Source organism: Xiphophorus maculatus, chromosome 16 (assembly GCF_002775205.1).
Source record: "Xiphophorus maculatus strain JP 163 A chromosome 16, X_maculatus-5.0-male, whole genome shotgun sequence".
Lineage (NCBI taxonomy): Eukaryota > Metazoa > Chordata > Actinopteri > Cyprinodontiformes > Poeciliidae > Xiphophorus > Xiphophorus maculatus.
In genome coordinates, this window is record NC_036458.1 from 14,511,505 (window position 1) to 14,531,320 (window position 19,816).

Genomic DNA, 19,816 nt, shown 5'->3' on the forward strand with positions numbered 1-19,816 from the left:
GATGTACAGCATTTGAATGTTTTTGTTGTTTGGGGCTTTGTTAAAAACAATTAACGTGTCAGTAAAAGGGATAACTTTATTGACATAATGGAAGAAATGTCCCATCATCAAACAGAAGCTGAGGAATCTGTTGACAGAGTTGTAGGTCCTATTTTAGAGACGGAAGAAACAGATAATGTCCCAAGAGGTGATTCCTGGGTAACCCGGAGAAATCCGGTGGGGGAAATAACTTCTTTACTTAGCTCATTGTATGTATCTGATGAGGAGAATAATGATGAGGAGGAAGAAGAGATACCAGGTTTTACTCCTGCAGATCTCTCTAGATTTAAAGATGAGTTGACAGCTGTGGTTGAGAAGGTTAGTACTTTAGAGGAAAACTATCAGGATTCAGTGGCCAGTGCCTTAAATCGAGAACAAAATATAAGAACTTATATAGATAGTAGTGTGGAGGCATTAGAACAGCGTATGATTACAACCCTAAGAGAGTTTGAAGAAAAGTTGGTTCAGTGTTTACAACGACGTGATGATAGGTGGAAGGTAGAGGTAGAGAAATTGAAGCGCGCCTATCGATCTACTACTACCCGACCCCTAATCAGGGCTGAACGTGATTTGGACATTTCTGATGTGCAATGGACACCTAAGATGGCACCTTCTACAGTGCAGGCACCAGTAGTGTATACTTCAACTTGTCAGAGGCCACCAACAATCCATTCAACACAACTGGCTTCATGTAGGCTGAGTGAAGATCATCAAAGTGCATGCTCTGGCGATCAGGATCGACCTGCACCTGGGCTTTCCGAAGAGCTGCCAGCTGCACCACCTACTAGTAGGGGAGTATCTACCCTTCACTTGGCTGTACCTCTCTCTTCTAGTAGAACGGCTGTAGTTTATGCCAAACCTCCCATCCACTTGGACTTTCCCACATTTGGAGAGGCACGAGACGTAGCAGATGTGCTGAACTTTATTGACCAGTGTGAAACATTCCTGTCTGTGAGACCACTCTCTGACCCTGAATTAATTGGGGCTTTGACTGGCGTTTTAAAAGGACCCGCTCACAGTTGGTGGTGTGTAGCCAAGAATCAAATCCAGAACTGGATGGATTTTAAGGAAGCCTTCTATGCTGCATTTCTCCCTCCAGATTACCTCTCAGAGGTGGAAGAAAAACTGCGGGAGATGGTGCAGTTGCCTGAGCAGTGCCTGAGAGACTTCGCCTTCGACTACCGAGCATTGTGCTTGAGGTGGAAGCCTGATATCTCAGAGGTCGAACTGGTGAGAAGGATCCTAAATAACTGTAATCCTAAACTGGCTGGTTGCCTCCGAGGGACTGTCACCACCATGGATCAGCTGGTCACAGTAGGATCCCAAGTGGAAAGAGACTGTGCAGGGGCTAAGGCCTATTGGGGGAAGGTTGATCATCAAAAGTCCAAAGGCAAAGCTCCAGCAAAACCTCCATCTAAAGGGAACTTTAGAAGACCAGCAGATGTAGTGTCCGTTGTTCAACGAGGGCCGAGGCTGGCGTCTTCACTTTTATATGTTCCTGTAGAGATCAGAGATAAGAAATATCATGCTGTCCTGGATACAGCCTGCACTTTTACACTAATGAGGCATAGCCAGTGGCAGGAAATGGCCCGGACAGATGAACATTTAAAACAAGCCGACAACCAAAGGTTTGCCCTGGCAAATGGGAGAACTTACAGCGCCATGGGAAAAACAACTATCCTCTATTGTTGGCATGGCATGATGTGGTCGTTAGACACGTTTGTGGTTGAAGATGCTAACCTCACATTTCCCATTATTCTAGGCCTGGATTTCCTGACCAAAACATCAACCATCATCAACTTAGGTGATCATACTTATGGAGTCAAAGGGCCCAGAGGTTATTCATTTTACCCTTTCATTGCTCCACCCCCGAGCAATTCTGCTGGGCGTCCTAGCTCATCTTCTCTAAGTCTGATCATGGCTCTGCCCATTAAAGACACGGATGACTTCCCCGCAAAGAGAGGACCAGCAGCTTTTAATCAAACCCCTGAAGTTACGCATCTCCTGCAAGCCTGGCCAACAGTGTGCACCGATACTTTGGGTAAGACATCCCTGGAAGTGCATCACATTTACACGACAGATGAGATACCAGTTCGATCTAGAGCCTACAGGGTGTCACCCTTTAAACGGCAGATAATCAAAGAGCATATTGAGAAAATGCTTCAAGATGGCATCATCGAGCCCTCTCAATCCTCTTGGGCATCTCCGGTGGTCCTCGTCCCAAAACCAGACAAGTCATTTAGGTTTTGTGTGGATTACAGGGCCTTAAATGCCAAAACTCGCCAAGATGCTTATCCCATGCCTCTGATTCATGAGTTGCTAGAATCCATGAATGGAGCTTCAGTTTTCAGCACTTTGGACTTGAAATCGGGGTACTGGCAAATGGCAGTGGCTGAAGAAAGTAAAGCCAAGACAGCCGTAATAACACCTTTTGGGCTGTATCAGTTTAAATGTATGCCTTTTGGACTGAAAAATGCGGGTGCCTCATTTCAGAGACTCATGGAGCGAGTGCTTGGAGAGTTGAGAGGAAAAATTTGTTTTGTTTACATTGATGATGTGATCATTTTCTCTCCCTCACCGGAACAACATATGAAAGATCTGGAGGCAGTTTTTTCCAAATTACACCAGGCAAATTTGACCCTCAATCTGGGGAAATGTAATTTTTTCCAATCAGAACTCAAATTTTTGGGTCACATAGTGTCTGGGCAGGGGGTTCAAGTAGATGCAAGTAAAAGCTGGGCCATCACAAATTACCCCGAACCGACAGATAAGAGATCGCTTCAGCGATTCTTGGGGCTAGTGGGCTGGTACCACAAATTTATTGCCCATTTTGCTGACATAGCTGCACCTTTATACTATCTTCTTAAAAAAGACAGCAAATGGGACTGGTGTCCAGACTGCCAGCAGGCCTTTGAAAAGTTAAAACAGGCCCTGGTGGAGGCCCCTATACTTATGCAACCTGACTTCCAACGGCCGTTTGAGATACACACAGATGCCAGTGATGTAGGCCTCGGCGCAGTACTTGTGCAAATGACACCTGAGGGCGAGAGGGTCATTGCCTATGCGTCTAGAGCTCTGAGGGGTGCAGAGTGTAATTATTCAACCTCAGAGAAAGAGTGCTTGGCTGTAGTGTGGGCAGTTGAGAAGTGGCGGCATTTCATAGATGGATCTGAGTTCACACTATTTACTGACCATGCAGCATTGACTTGGGCCTTTAATTGTCCAAAGGCATCCTCTCGTTTGACCCGGTGGGTGCTTCGGCTGCAAGAATACCATTTCAGCGTTCGATACAGAAAAGGGTTACATAATCTAGTACCCGACGCACTGTCAAGAGCAGTGCAGAAAACCGACCTGATGTACGTTGCAGCAGTCATGTCCAAACCTGAGTCAGAGCTACCTTCATCATTGGCCGAAATCAAACTGGCACAAGAGCAGGACTCTGCTCTTCTTGACATGGTCCAGATGTCTGCTGATAAAGACCCCAACAGAATAGGGTTCTGTCAAGTACAGGATGTCTGGTACAGGAAATCCTTTATCAAGAACCAAGGCGAAAAGTTTCAGCTGGTCGTGCCCAAGTCTATGATAATCCAGTTTCTCAGTTACTTCCATGATCATCCTCTAAGTGGGCACCTAGGGAAGTTAAAAACCCTGTTAAGGATACTGGAAGTCGCCTGGTGGCCCTCGGTCAGAAAAGATGTGTGGGCCTACGTTAAAGCCTGTGTCACCTGCCAAAAATATAAACCTGACAACAAAAAGCCTGCAGGGCTTATGCAGCCTACTGCAGTAACCGAAGCAGGGGAGAAGATCGGTGTTGACCTAATGGGTCCTCTACCTCGCAGTAAGAATGGAAATAAATACTTGCTGGTAATCATTGACTATTTTACCAAGTGGATAGAGGTGTTTCCTCTCAAAGACAGCAAAGCTCAGAAAATTACCAGCATCTTGAAGAATGAAATATTTACCCGCTTTGGAGTCCCTCAAGAGCTAGTATCAGATCGTGGCCCTCAGTTTACAAGCCATGAGATGGAAAAGTTCTGTCGCACATGGGGGGTGATTCAAAAGTTTACTACAAGTTATCATCCCCAAGCCAATCTAACTGAAAGGTCAAACCGAACAATAAAGACCATGATAGCCTCTTTTGTGGGAGAACACCATTCCAACTGGGACCAATGGATCCAAGAGTTTAGATTTGCCATCAATGCCGCTCAGCATGAGACAACTGGAAGGTCTCCGGCAGAGCTCACTCTGGGTCGGCCTCTCAAAGGTCCTCTGGAGAGAATCATTGGCCACTCTCCTAGCCCTCAACAGACGCCCTATAAACTTTTGGACAGACATAAAGAAATGACTGAACAGGTTAAGCGGAAGATAGGGTTGAGCCAAGCCAGACAAGCTAAGTATTATAATGCCCGTAGGAGAAGTGTACAGCTCTTTCCGGGAGACTTAGTCTGGGTTCGCTCTCATCCCCTCTCCAAAGCTACTGATAAGTTTTCCTCTAAGCTAGCGCCTAAATGGTCAGGTCCAGCAGTAGTGAGGAAACAACTGGGTCCTGTGAATTACCAGATACAGTGGACAGACCAGAATAGAAAGACGGATACAGTGAATGTGGTGAACTTAAAACCCTATTATGGAGTTCAGGTCCAAGAGCCTCTGGCAGGGGGGGGGGGATCTGTGACATCACAATGAAATAAGGTATCCCAAGCAAAAAAAAAAAAAAAAAAAAAAAAAAATTAACCTCCGAGAATAAAATATAGGTTAATAAAATACACATAATTTTTGTTGTATTGATATGTATACAAGGATGTCTTGTATGTATGTATATTATTTGTGAAAGTCCACTTAGTAAAAATATATCTGGGTCACAACTTTTACCGGAACTTATAAAAAGGAACAGAGGACACTTGATTGAAAAAGAGAAAGGGGTGTGGCAGCACGCTGGAAGAGACGCCGAGCGACGGTCCGTGGAGCTTGCAAGATTAGCCCGGAGAGAACTGACTGCTGGACTAAAAGCGTGGCCAGAGCAATTCACAAAGGGGTCAAAAGTCTTCTGGAGGCAAGGTAGAGCCACACGGAGCGTTGACCGGACCCGAGGCGCTCGCGATCCAGGCCTGACGAAGGGAACCGCCCGGGCACACAAACGCCGACCCGGTGAGACCCTTCCATTTTTTTTCCCTTTCTTTCTTGTATTTTTGGTGCACGAAGACGGATTAATATTTTTGGGCCCCAACGCTGTTTTTTTTTGCGCAAACGGAACTTTATTTTTTTTGGATTGCCTAATTATGGACTTTTTTGATGGACTATTATTATTGATGAACTATTTCTTTTTCTTTTGATTTATAGGCTGGGTTATGGACTTAGATTTGACTGTTTCGTTGTTTAATTGTAAAAAATTAAAGAGTGACGGGTAAAATACTATGATTTCAGGAAAACAATTGATTATTAAATGTAGCGGGCAGCTTGTAGCCGCTTCAGTGCGCTGATGTGTCCCCTCTTTCTTTACATTGATGAAATCGTTTCTCTAGCCTTGTTTGATGGTCATGCTTATTACCAAATTCGTATAAAAAGAAGTAAAAGGACTCACTTGAGCGTGTACATTTCCCGTTTATTCGAGGATTTTGTTACAAGTGTGGCATATGTTGTTTGTGTATAGGGCATAACTACATTTACTTCCTCTTAGCTGTGAATCAAATAACCTTTGCACACCAGTGAAGGTCTGCCCCTGTCGCGTTTTACTGCTGAGGAAACATGAATGCTTACAATTTTCTTTTTACCTTGTTTGTATCGCTTGGAAATCCAGGTGAGTTTGATTAATTTAACCTTTCACTTTTTATTTAGAGGTTGTTTGGAATAGTTAATTTAAACAAATGAAAAATTATTTCTCTTATTTTTCAGCAGTTTTTTCAGATGAAGATTTTTACCAAGTCAAAGCATGTTGTTCATTCAATGGTCCAAACTTCGACAAGATTGAATACATACTTACAGCCAGTTTTAACAAGCAAAAGATGTTGGAGTACAACAGTACAAGAGGAAACTGGATTGGATTCACAGATTATTCAATTGTGGCTTCAACGTTCTGGAACAAAGACCCTTTGGACCGCCTTGAAAGAGCAATGGAAATTAAACTAATGTGTTTCGATAACCGAGCATTCATACAAACCATCAGTAAGAGCAATACTTTTTAACAATATGAAGCTTGTTTGTAGTTTTACTTTATATGCCAATATAGGGCTGAGACTGTGATGTTATGCATCCTCATTTAATGACGATATACAGAAGAACTTTTTGTACTTTAACAAATATGTTTATATTTCTACATGACATCAAGTTAAAAAATATATATTTTAATTTTTACTAAGGATTCATTAACTTTTGTGTTAATTTCTGTGTAGATTTATGAGAAAAAGTTTCTATGTTCACAAACACTTGTCTATGATATCATGCACTACATTGAACACCATAGAAAAATGAAAGTTAAGGCCTAATGTGAAAGAAATCATAAATAATAACCCATTTTTTCTAGGAAACCTGTCAACAACGCCCACCATGAGGATAAAATCAGTGAAACAGCCCGATGGTCGACATCAAGCCGTGCTTGTGTGCAGTGCCTATAACTTTTACCCAAAGCAAATCCAAATAACCTGGCTGCGAAATGACCAAGAAGTGACCGAAGGGGTCAGTAACACCGATGTCATCCCAGATGGAGAATTGTACTACCAGTTTCATTCTTACCTTGAGTACACACCAACTTCAGGAGAAAGAATCAGCTGCATGGTTGAACACGTCACCCTGTGGGAGCCAAGAATCATTGTTTGGAGTAAGTTTGTTATTGTCATGCAGATACTTGGCATGGAAATAATTCACAATATGAATGTTTACCCTATTTGGGGTTTTTTCCCTGTTTCAGACAACTCCCTTCCTGAAGGAGAAAAAACTAAGATTGTTGTTGGACTGTGCGGACTGATAATTGGTTTGGTTATCTTTATCTCTGGATTTATTTACCACAAGAAAAAGTATGCTATATATTACTCTGTCCACCAAGGTGAGGAAATGTAAAAATGTCAGAAAATATAAACTTCATAAAAACCTAAAATGGTACGGTACTTCTTCCTTTAACAGAATGAGTTCTGGTTCCTGTGGAGGTCATTCCTGGATTGCCTGTTAGTAGAACTAACAAAAACAAATTAAAAACACCCTCAGGTCCTCCAAGATGCTCTACTTGTAGAACCTGAGAATGTATCTAAGCCTTTGTAGTTCAATTTTAATTCTAGGGAATAGTGTGCAATTTTTTCATTTCTTATAGTCACTGGCAGACATTTATCATTTGTGTGGTGCTTTTTTGACTTTTTTATAGCTGGACATGATTAAGATATATTTTGTTTTTTGTTTTTTTTCTGGATGACTTATTGAACGGCACTGTAGCACAATTTGCACCACTATTGCCTTGCAGGAAAAAGGTGCTTGGTTCAATTCCTGCATGAAGTTTACTGGTTCTCACTTTCATGCTCCAGCTTTCTCTTTCACTCCAAAAACTGTGGAAGATTATTTGCTCTCTAAATTGTCCATAGGTATGACAATTCACCCAGCAACCAATGGTCATAGTCACCCCATAGCTGGAGACCTACATGGATAAAATGGATGGATGGAAACATCTAGTATAGTAATCAGTACATCACCACTGTTACAAAAGCTGTGCTTCTAAAAACTGCTTTCAAGTCCACAATGTAAAAAATGTGAAGAAATTGTTCACTTGTTTATTCTCATAATAAATTATTGTGAAGAAAAGACTGTATGGCCAATGATCTAAACAACACTGTGATGCTTTGATGATCTGAGATATTGAGACAAGCATGACTCAGAAAACAAAATTCCAGACAAATCTATTTTAAACAAATCATTAAATATGATCTACAAATCAGGTATGACTAAAATACATACAGTGGCTTAAATAAAGTATAGTACACTATAGTCAAGAAAAACTTTGTATAAGCTTGTCAGACTACAAAAGCAAGTGTATTTTATCAAATAATGTTAAACACAAAACAGAACATAACACAACACGAGAATGATCCACGAATAACAGGAACCAGGCAGAGAGCAACTTGTTTTTTAGCATTAAAACTTAACGGTGTTTACAGAAAACATTAGATAAACACAACAAGCAGAATTAGAAATTAAATATATAAAAGTAGCTACAGTACAGGATACAAAAACTATGAATATTAAAAGAAACAAAGGAACAAAAAGCAACAAATGAATCAAAATGTTTTAAACCTTGTGATAAAATAGAGCTGCACCGATAGGTTTCAACTCCTAATATCTGTCAATAAAAATACATAACACCCTAAATACTTTATGTGCAAATGTTGGGCTAAAAATGTGTCTTAATCTAGTTTATACAAATAGTACTAATTCTCCAAAAAAAATACTTTGTCAAAATACTTTACATTCCATTCATACTGACAGAATAATAGTCAGCTACATACAAAGAATTTCAAACTTCATAAAACTTGAGCCTAAAACAATTTCAATATCAACAAGAAATCTAATTTATATTTTAATAATCAGTTCATTTTAGCTGTTAAACTTACCCAGAAATACAAACAGTTTCATTTGGAACAATTACATTACTCTTGACATTTTGCAGTACAGTTCAACAGGATTTTTGTTGACCCAGCTTTCTCCTCAGCCAAAGGATTTTAGTTTGCCCTTAGGAATGAGGAAGTTCAGACCTGCAGGAACCGGAGTCCGTCTGGTGAAATCACGTTTTCACTGCATGTTTAGAGCAAAGCAAGTGAGAGTCACGATGGGAAGCCAGCGGAGATCAAACAATCTGTGCTTCGTACTTCTCCTACTTTTCTTTGGAGCACGTTTCGTCTGTGCTGCAGGTAAGTAACCAGCATAGAGCTGCTTGACCTGCTCTGCTCTGTAAAAAAACAAAAAAGTTGTTTTATTTTTACAAAAAGCACTGGCTGATGTGGTTGCTAGAAGAATTCATGAAGTAAACATGTAAACAGTTTTACTGAGCAAACAGTAATTGCAAAGGTGCTGGACTGTAAAATAATTGTCGAGAAAAGTGTGACTATAAATTGTTATTTTGGTAGGTTTAATACTTTTTATTTTTATTTAGGTTTTAGTTAGCTGTTTGGGGGTGGGGAACAATTAATTTAAAATTCACTGATTTCTCTCATTTCTCTGCAGTTTTTTCAGATGAAGATTTTTACCAAGTCAAAGCATGTTGTTCATTCAGTGGTCCAAACTTTGACAAGAATGAATACATACTTACAGCCAGTTTTAACAAGCAAAAGATGATGGAGTACAACAGTACAAGAGGAAACTGGATTGGATTCACAGATTATTCAATTGCGGCTTCACATTACTGGAACATAGACCCTTATGATAAGATTGAAAGATTTGTGGAATTGACAATGATGTGTTATGAGAACATCAAATTTATTCAAACCATCGGTAAGAGCATTTCTTTTTAACAATATGAACACAGTTGACATATTACTTGATATGACAACTGGAACTGAGACTATGATGTTATACATGCTCATTTGGCGACAAACACATAACATAACTTTCAAAGGTGCTGTTATATTTTTACATTTTACTTTTCCAATTATAAAGTCATCAACTTTTGTGTTAATTTCTGTGTAGGTGCATTAGAACATGTTCATGTTTTTGTTCACATTTACTTGTTCATGATATCATGCAATGGACAATATAAAAAAAATAAAAGTTAAGACCCGATCGAATATTAGACGATACGTCTCAAGGGGTTATTCTTGAAACAGATATATAAATAATGTGAAAGAAATCATAAATAATAACCCTTTTTTCTAGGAAACCTGTCAACAACGCCCACCATGAGGATAAAATCAGTGAAACAGCCTGATGGTCGACATCCAGCTGTGCTTGTGTGCAGTGCCTATAACTTTTACCCAAAGCAAATCCAAATATCCTGGCTGCGAAATGACCAAGAAGTGACTGAAGGGGTCAGTAACATCGATGTCATCCCAGATGGAGAATTGTACTACCAGTTTCATTCTTACCTTGAGTACACACCAACTTCAGGAGAAAGAATCAGCTGCATGGTTGAACACGTCACCCTGTGGGAGCCAAGAATCATTGTTTGGAGTAAGTTTGTTATTGTCATGCAGATACTTGGCATGGAAATAATTCACAATATGAATGTTTACCCTATTTGGGGTTTTTTCCCTGTTTCAGACAACTCCCTTCCTGAAGGAGAAAAAACTAAGATTGTTGTTGGACTGTGCGGACTGATAATTGGTTTGGTTATCTTTATCTCTGGATTTATTTACCACAAGAAAAAGCATGCTATATATAACTCTGTCCACCAAGGTGAGGAAATGTAAAAATGTCAGAAAATATAAACTTCATAAAAACCTAAAATGGTACGGTACTTCTTCCTTTAACAGAATGAGTTCTGGTTCCTGTGGAGGTCATTCCTGGATTGCCTGTTAGTAGAACTAACAAAAACAAATTAAAAACAGCCTCAGGTCCTCCAAGATGCTCTACTTGTAGAACCTGAGAATGTATCTAAGCCTTTGTAGTTCAATTTTAATTCTAGGGAATAGTGTGCAATTTTTTCATTTCTTATAGTCACTGGCAGACATTTGTCATTTGTGTGGTGCTTTTTTGACTTTTTTATAGCTGGACATGATTAAGATATATTTTGTTTTTTGTTTTTTTTCTGGATGACTTATTGAACGGCACTGTAGCACAATTTGCACCACTATTGCCTTGCAGGAAAAAGGTGCTTGATTCAATTCCTGCATGAAGTTTACTGGTTCTCACTTTCATGCTCCAGCTTTCTCTTTCACTCCAAAAACTGTGGAAGATTATTTGCTCTCTAAATTGTCCATAGGTATGACAATTCACCCAGCAACCAATGGTCATAGTCACCCCATAGCTGGAGACCTACATGGATAAAATGGATGGATGGAAACATCTAGTATAGTAATCAGTACATCACCACTGTTACAAAAGCTGTGCTTCTAAAAACTGCTTTCAAGCCAACAATGTAAAAAATGTGAAGAAATTGTTCACTTGTTTATTCTCATAATAAATTATTGTGCAGAAAAGACTGTATGACCAACACTATAAACAACACTGTGATGCTTTGATGATCTGAGATATTGAGACAAGCACGACTCAGAAAACAAAATTCCAGACAAATCTATTTTAAACAAATCATTAAATATGATCTACAAATCAGGAATGATTTAAATACATACAGTGGCTTAAATAAAGTATAATACACTATAGTCAAGAAAAACTTTGTATAAGCTTGTCAGACTACAAAAGCAAGTGTATTTTATCAAATCATGTTGACCTTATAGAATAATCAGACGAGGTAAGACCAGGTTTTGGGGGGTTATTTATCACTGCATCGGATCAGAACCACACAGGGAGACCAACTCCAGAATAAATCAATAGGTTTGACTGACCTAGTTTGGGTTAGGTTTGCTGTATCAGAAATTTTTCATGTAATGTTGGGTTATAGGATGACCAAAAGACAAGACATGGCAGTTCTATAACAAAGTGGATTAATTAAAGCTGCAGTATGTATTTTTTACAAAAAAATACATATATATTTTTTTGCATATTGTTAAAACTGTGACCTTGTGATAAGAGTATAATATAAGACAAACTAGAAAATTTCTGAAGAAATTTAGCCGGGGCCTGCCAAGGCGTGCCCGTCGGTTTGGGCCCGGCGTTGTCATGCTACAAATTAGCATCGATGCTAAAGAACGCTGCAACGTAATCAATAGCATGTGGAGAATCACAAGAACATTAAGTAAGGTGGACGTGCACCATTCAGTATGATTTAAAATTTTGTCAAGGCTTTTATTTTGGAAGTTTGGTTAAACTTCATTTCAAAGGGCCAAACTAATCCCATGCGTAATAGTCCTTGGGTTAAAATAGTTATATAATGCTCAAAACACAAGTAGTTGATGTAAAAATATTAAAGGCTTTCATTTTGAAATGTTTGTTAAGCTTCATTTTAAAGCGCCAAACTAATCCTATGTTTATCAGTGCTTTGGATAAAAAATCACATAATGCCCAAAAGAGCAAATACCTGATGTAAAATTGTCAAGGCTTTTAATTTGAAATTTTCAGTATGCTTCATTTCAAAGGGCCAAACTAATACCATGTGTAACAGTGCTTTGGATGAAAAAGTCAAATAAAGCCAAAAAGAGCAATTACATGATGTAAAAATATTCAAGGCTTTTATTTTGAAATTTTTGTTAAACTTCATTTCAAAGGGCCAACCTAATCCCATGAATAACAGTCATTGGGTTAAATCAGTTATATAATGCTGAAAACGCAAGTAGTTGATGTAAAAATATTAAAGGCTTTTATTTTGGAATTTTTGTTAAACTTAATTTCAAAGGGCCAAATTAATCCCATGTGTAATAGTCATTGGGTTAAATCAGTTATATAATGCTGAAAACGCAAGTAGTTGATGTAAAAATATTAAATGCTTTTATTTTGGAATTTTTGTTAAACTTCATTTCAAAGGTCCAAACTAATTCCATGTGTAACCGTCATTGGGTTAAATCAGTTATATATTGCTCAACAGAGCAAATATCTGATTTAAAAATATTCAAGGCTTTTATTTTGAAATTATTATTATGCTTCATTTTAAAGGTCCAAACTAATTCCATGTGTAACAGTGCTTTGGATGAAAAAGTCAAATAAAGCCAAAAAGAGCAATTACGTCATGTAAAAATATTCAAGGCTTTTATTTTGGAATTTTTGTTAAACTTCATTTCAAAGGTCCAAACTAATCCCATGTATAACAGTCATTGGGTTAAATCAGTTATATAATGCTCAACAGAGCAAATATCTGATTTAAAAATATTCAAGGCTTTTATTTTGAAATTATTATTATGCTTCATTTTAAAGTTCCAAACTAATCCCATGTGTAACAGTTACTGAGTTAAATCAGTTATATACAGCCCATAGCAGCAAGTAGTTCTAAAGGCCAGTTCTCAGTCCTGATCTGTTTCAACTGAGTGGTCCACTATAGATAGAACTACAGTGATGCGTATTTGTAGTCCTAATCAGCAGCCAATAGCCTCTTGAGTTCCGTTGCTATGGTAAATAAGTTTCTCACCAAGGTGTGAACTGTTAGTGACAGAGCCTGAGAGCCTCAGAAAATCCTGTCGCATGACTTTGCTCTGAAGCACCGTGACAGAAAACCGTACGGTCTAGATAAATTTCGAAAACATTTTACCGGAGCAGACATGCGTATCAATGTGAGGACCGATTTTGATACCAATCGTGCGATATTTGTGGGCGTGATGGCGATTTCAAAATTATTTTGGGGTCAAAAAATCTCTTCATTTCTCACTCTAGCAGAGGGGCACTCAGACAGAGAGACACTCTAATTTTAGGAAAAATGAGAAACTTTGGGTCGCTTAGAGACAAATTGTGGACAAACCGTAATTGGTATCGACGAGCCGTCTTCACTTTCGAAGAGATCACAGACGTATCTACAAAATGAAATTTGAATGGCATTTCTACGTGAATTCGTGACGACACAGAAAATCCTCAAAAATAGGGTATTTGAAGGATTTTTCCCATTGACTTATAATGGGGTTTTTTTCGTAGTTTTTTGCGAATTATGTCGCCATGTTAAGCCCGAATCCCACCAAAAGTAATAGGTCCAATGGCGTGAATTTTCTGCACGTTTTGATACCTCATTTGTAGGTGTGCACGCAGCGGTATGAGCCGCATTAACGGTTACGGATGAAAAATAAAGAATTGGGAGAATAGCAATAGGTTCCTGCCATTGCTTTGCATGGCAGGCCCCAATAATCTGTGAAAAGATTGAGCTAGTCCCAGTTCTCCTAAACACAACCAATCAGAGCCAGGAGGAGGATCTTAGCAATGCCACAACAGGGAAGTCCAATTTCCTGTAAACTTTATGGCATTAAATTGGCGTACGAGATGTCATATGACAAATGTTAACAGTTGGGTAAAACTTAAAACTTCAACACAGTTCATGCCTCTGGCAAGCAATCACTTCTCAACAGCCCAGATCCCAGCCTGTCTGTACGAAGGGGACCATTTAAAACCAGGCTAAGAGAACCACAGAAATCAGAAAATGGAAAACACAAAACAGAACATAACACAACACGAGAATGATCCACAAAAAACAGGAACCAGGAACCTAAATACTTTATGTGCAAATGTTGGGCTAAAAATGTGTCTTAATCTAGTTTATACAAATAGTACTAATTTTGGAAAAAATACTTTGTCAAAATACTTTACATTCCATTCATACTGACAGAATAATAGTCAGCTACATACAAAGAATTTCAAACTTCATAAAACTTGAGGCTAAAACAATTTCAATATCAACAAGAAATCTAATTTATATTTTAATAATCAGTTCATTTTAGCTGTTAAACTTACCCAGAAATACAAACAGTTTCATTTGGAACAATTACATTACTCTTGACATTTTGCAGTACAGTTCAACGGGATTTTTGTTGACCCAGCTTCCTCCTCAGCCAAAGGATTTTAGTTTGCCCTTAGGAATGAGGAAGTTCAGACCTGCAGGAACCGGAGTCCGTCTGGTGAAATCACGTTTTCACTGCATGTTTAGAGCAAAGCAAGTGAGAGTCACGATGGGACGCCAGCGGAGATCAAACAATCTGTGCTTCGTACTTCTCCTACTTTTCTTTGGAGCACGTTTCGTCTGTGCTGCAGGTAAGTAACCAGCATAGAACTGCTTGACCTGCTCTGCTCTGTAAAAAAAAAAAAGTTTTGTTGTTTTTACAAAAAGCACTGGCTGCTGTGGTTGCTAGAAGAATTCAGTAAATAAAACAAATACATTAAACATAAAGTAAACATGTAAACAGTTTTACTGAGTAAACAGTAATTGCAAAGGTGTTGGACTGTAAAATAATTTTTGAGAAAAGTGTGACTATAAATGGTCATTTTGGTAATAAATATAGTAAATATAACAACATATTATGATGTACAGTATTATTTTGATAATGCTGTTATTTTATATTTCCTTCCAGTACGCTTTACAACTAGTTCTTGTTTGTTGTACATTAATTTTAATTTAGGCTTACTGAAGAGAACCAATAAAACAGTTAAAATGCCAGGATAATGTTTCTTTTATTATTTTCTGTAAACAGAATTGAAATTTACTTTAAATGTTTTTCTTTTTAGTAATTATTATACTTTCAAATAACATCTATAAACAAAAAAATTCCAAAAAACATTTAGCACTTACATGTAATGATAAAAAACCAAGGGAAGCCACATATTAAGGCTAAAATATGTAGAGAAGAACATCGTTTTTGAATTGATTTCACCAAATTTTACTACCTTTCTTTACAGTGTGTTTACCTTCTTTGTGTTAATTTTCACTGTTGATCTTTATTACAGGGAGTCACCAACTTTGTTTTACCTATGGCTGCTTTGACTCAAGTGACACCGAGCTCTATGTGACATTAGACGATGATAAATTGTATTATGCAGATTTTAAAAACAATGCTAGCGTCTGGGATAGCAAAATAGAAACTATGAAATATAAATATACATACACTACAAGTGAATATGCAGCAATATGCCGAACCGTGTGTAAGAAAGATATACATCGATGGAAACCGGACCCAGACGTTAGAAGGACTAAAGGTAGGTAAACCTCAGCTTTAATTTGTTACTATTCAATAAAGTTTCTCCAGAATCATTAAACAAGCTTAATAACTTCCCAATTTATCTTTCTTAGACCCACCAGACGTGATGATGTATTCCAAAGATGAAGTGATTGAAGATGTAGAGAACACCCTTGTGTGTTTTGCCAACAACTTTTTCCCACCTGCAATCAACATCAGGTGGACCAGGAATGACAAACAGGTGGCAGTGGAAGATCCCTTCATCAAAACTATTTCCAACTCTGAAGGGGCGTTTCATGTCTTCTCCTACCTGAACTTTGTTCCAAAGCAAGGAGACATTTACAGCTGCACTGTGGAACATGAAGCCCTGGAGGAACCTAAGACCAGGTTTTGGGGTGAGAAAATCTTTTTTTCTGTAGCTTCAAAACTTAAATTGTCTCTACTTGTGTTTCAAATATTTTTCCTCTGTTCTCTTTTTCTTTAGACGTTGAAACAGAGAAGATGAGTATGGGTCCATCCGTCTTCTGTGCACTTGGCCTGACTCTTGGGCTTCTTGGAATTGCTGCAGGAACTTTCTTGTTTGTGAAAGGAAACCAGTATTGTTACAACGCAGACATTGTTGGTTAATGCATAACATAAAAGAGTAGCTTCCCTTTTGGCTTTATTTGCATGGAATAATCTTTATGTACTTTTAAGCTTTGTATACAGGCATTTTGCCTATGCTATGTCGGTGTATTAACAGCAGGCTTGTAAATGTTCAGGTTAGCTTAAATTACTACTAGAAAAATGACACTTCAATTTAAATGTCTTTCCTCAACACTACAGTGCGGTTGTGTCTGTATTTGTCTGATCAGTTGCAGCTTCCTGTCAGTAACTATTATTCTACAAGGATATCATTAAAAATTAAAAAATCCTGTTTTCTACATGTGGTTTGACTGCTGTATTCCTTAAATGTTTTTATCACAAAGCTCATTTCATTCAGCTGTGCCGACAGAGAGAAAGAATCAAGACATATAGGAGAAATAAATCAATAACTATGTATATTGATATAGACAAATGATCAATATCAATAGATAAGACATCGGGTAGAATTTTCAATAGTTTCACTGAACTCCAATCCAGAACTGTACAGCATTCTGGGGGATGTAGTCAGAGGAAAGACTTAGCCGCTCAACCTAAGGTTGGTGGCATTCACTAAGTCACGGTTTGGTTACCTAGCAACAACCTGTTGAGTAACTTAACTAGGTTACACCCCTGAATCTAATAACAGCTAAAAAAAATAATAAACAATGGTGTTTTGTTAAGAACAGAGTAAACTCTGGATGAAACAGGAAAGGTCACCTTACCAGTTTGGCAGCATTTTTTTTTTGTATTCATAAAAAAGAAAAATGTGTTTTGATGTGTATGCTGGAATTCCCCAGAAATATTTTCACCAAACACCTGGTGAGTGACAAATGCAAAACCCTTCCTGTTGGCTGGCACAACAAGATTTATATCTATGGGGTTTTCACGAAGTGATAAAAAGATGCGGAAACAATGAGTTTTGATGAGTTTTAGAACATGTTCATATTTAAAGGGCATAACCTTACATCAGTGCTGTGTGAAGAGTAAGCTTCTGCTCAATAAAATCCATCATTTTGATGCCTAATCCAGGCAGGTCAGACTGGATACCTGCAAGTTATCATATATATATATATATATATCATATATCCCTAAAATGGGAAGGTAATTGGTCACAGACTGCTTTAAGGTGGCATAGAGCTGTGGTCAAGTAAAGGATCTGATAAAATCAAGTAAAACATACAATATATGTTGAAACAGGAACTCAAAACTACAAATAGAGGAACCTGATGTATGTTTCAATTGTTCTCATACTTTTTTGAGTATATACTGTAGTTACATTAAAACATTGGACCTCAGATGTGGGAATGAGGTAACACCAACTAAACTAGATGCTTCCTCATTGTGGCAGTTAAAGAGGCAGCATTATGCAGGGCCGGATTTAGGAGGATGGGGGCCCCTGGGCTGGAGTCAGGATGGGGGCCCCTGGGCTAGAGTCAATATATATATATATATATTTTGTATGTGTTTGTTTTGTTTTAGAGGATGAGCAGAAAATGACCGAACAGTAAGTTTTGACAACTTACAACTTTAATAAGCCAGTTGTCACAAACTACAAACAACTCTGAACTCTTTTCTAGAAAGACTAAACCACATGTTGGGGTTGAAACTAGAATATGATGCTTGCATCACAAAATAAAATCACTGAATAGTTATTGTTGCCTGGACTTCAACACAAACTATAAAACAGATTGAGTGCCAGGAAGTGCAATGCTCAAATATACTTTTACAAAGCAAAGCGAGTAAAACAATATTTATACAAATATCCCCAGCATTTACAAGTCCATATAAGTACAAGTGGAATATATCAAAACTCAAACTTTTTCTTTGGTTTTAAAGTTCTTGGTAAGCGGGGGATAATGATGTTTCTGCTCCATCTCCGCTAACAAGTTTGAAAAAGCCTGTCAGTTTAGGCATTTTGTTTGTCGCCTCTTTGGCGCGATGCTCTTTTTCTTTTCTCTTCCTTCTTTTCTGCGCTCCGCTGTCATATTTTCTGTTGTCCGCCATTGTAAAATAATATTCCCTTGACGCTCCTCCTCCCCAATGCGTAAGATGCGTCAAAAGTGGACCAATAACAAGCAAGCATTCAAGATGGACATTTGCCAGAACAAATTGGAACATTTTTCATCGGTGCTGTCAAAATCATCGTAGTCATTGATTAAATTCTGACACTATCCATTCACAAAAATATAAAACATCCTTCGGGGCCCCCGAAATGCCGGGGCCCCGGGCTGCAGCCCCGGTAAGCCCCTGCTAAAATCCGGCCCAGGCATTATGTATAATCAGCATTTTTTAGCTTTATATCATGTCATAATGTTATTCCCTCATCAAAAACATACCTGGAGTGTTGCCTTGATTCTTTCATGCATGTTTAAGAAATCCCTTAATCTCCAGTGGTAACAATTCAACAGTGTGAAACATTTGGGTGTGCCTTCGAGACACAACTTCTCCTCAGAGCTTCTGCCTCACAGAACAGTCCTTCCTCAACACTCCCCCACTCAGCTCCTTCAGACTAGTCAGCACAAATTAGCAGACACCTTGTAGAATTTGCACATCTGCTGAGCTGATTATACAAGCTGCTTCTCAGTGCAAAACTGGTAAAAGGGTTAATATAGGAGCAAAGCTATTAATATTTTCTGGAGGCGTTGCTTCAGAAAGAGTGTTTTTAAACCGATAGAGGCCCAAATTCAAGATGTGAACTTATAGAGTCGAATTTCTTTTAAGTCATATGTGATTTATATAACCTTTTTATAAAAAGGTTATCTGCGCCGATCGGATAAGCGGAAGAAGATGGATGGATGGATGGATGGAATACCATCCATCCATCCATCTATTTTCTTCCACTTATCCGGGGTTGGGTCGCGGGCGTAGCAGCTTAAGAAGGGAGGCCCAGACTTCCCTCTCCCCAGCCACTTGTCCCAAATCTTCCGGGGGAATCCCGAGGCGCTCCCAGGCCAGCCGAGAAACATAGTCCCTCCAGCATGTCCTGGGTCTTCCCCGGGGCCTCCTCCCGATGGGAGGCGTCCGGGAGGCATCCTGACCAGATGCCCTAGCCACCTCAACTGGCTCCTCTCATTGTGAAGGAGCAGCAGCTCTACTCTGAGTCCCTCCGGGATGACCAAGCTTCTCACAATATATCTAAGGGAGAGTCCAGACAATCTACAGAGAAAACCCACTTCGGCCGCTTGTATCCGCGATCTCATTCTTTCGGTCATGACCCAAAGCTCATGACTATAGATGAGGGTGGGAACGTAGATCGACCGCAATACCAGTTAATATAAACATATTTCTTTGCATTTTATGAATTCAAAAACTGTAGCTACAATGACTGATTTATTGAAACACCATTTATGAAATTAAAGGGAATAAAGGGTAGATTACTGTGACTTACACATGTAGCAACCATACAGACTTTGTTTGGTGAGGAATGACTTTCCCTCTTGCAGTTCTAATCTCAATGTCCAGAAGATTTTATGTTTTCCAACTCAAAA

General features: G+C 38.7%; 4 protein-coding genes across 4 annotated transcripts in view; all 4 read left to right on the forward strand.

Moving 5' to 3' along the window:
• The window catches only part of LOC102236859 (cytoplasmic phosphatidylinositol transfer protein 1-like), a 67,054-nt gene that overhangs the window by 18,490 nt on the left and 28,748 nt on the right, over positions 1-19,816 (forward strand). The window lies entirely within an intron of this gene.
• LOC102225594 (HLA class II histocompatibility antigen, DQ beta 1 chain-like) lies at positions 4,742-8,021 on the forward strand. Its single transcript, XM_023349393.1, has 4 exons — positions 4,742-5,833; positions 5,932-6,198; positions 6,557-6,850; positions 6,941-8,021. The coding sequence occupies exons 1-4, from the start codon at positions 5,782-5,784 to the stop codon at positions 7,087-7,089; spliced, it is 762 nt and encodes a 253-aa protein (XP_023205161.1). The 5' UTR covers positions 4,742-5,781; the 3' UTR covers positions 7,090-8,021.
• LOC102225334 (HLA class II histocompatibility antigen, DQ beta 1 chain-like) lies at positions 8,023-11,682 on the forward strand. Its single transcript, XM_014475740.2, has 4 exons — positions 8,023-8,921; positions 9,235-9,501; positions 9,883-10,176; positions 10,267-11,682. The coding sequence occupies exons 1-4, from the start codon at positions 8,750-8,752 to the stop codon at positions 10,413-10,415; spliced, it is 882 nt and encodes a 293-aa protein (XP_014331226.2). The 5' UTR covers positions 8,023-8,749; the 3' UTR covers positions 10,416-11,682.
• Positions 14,598-16,628, forward strand: LOC102229989 (H-2 class II histocompatibility antigen, A-Q alpha chain-like). The gene is made up of 4 exons (XM_005817416.3): positions 14,598-14,784; positions 15,475-15,723; positions 15,818-16,099; positions 16,189-16,628. Exons 1-4 carry the CDS (start codon positions 14,613-14,615, stop codon positions 16,329-16,331), a joined length of 846 nt encoding a protein of 281 aa, XP_005817473.3. The 5' UTR covers positions 14,598-14,612; the 3' UTR covers positions 16,332-16,628.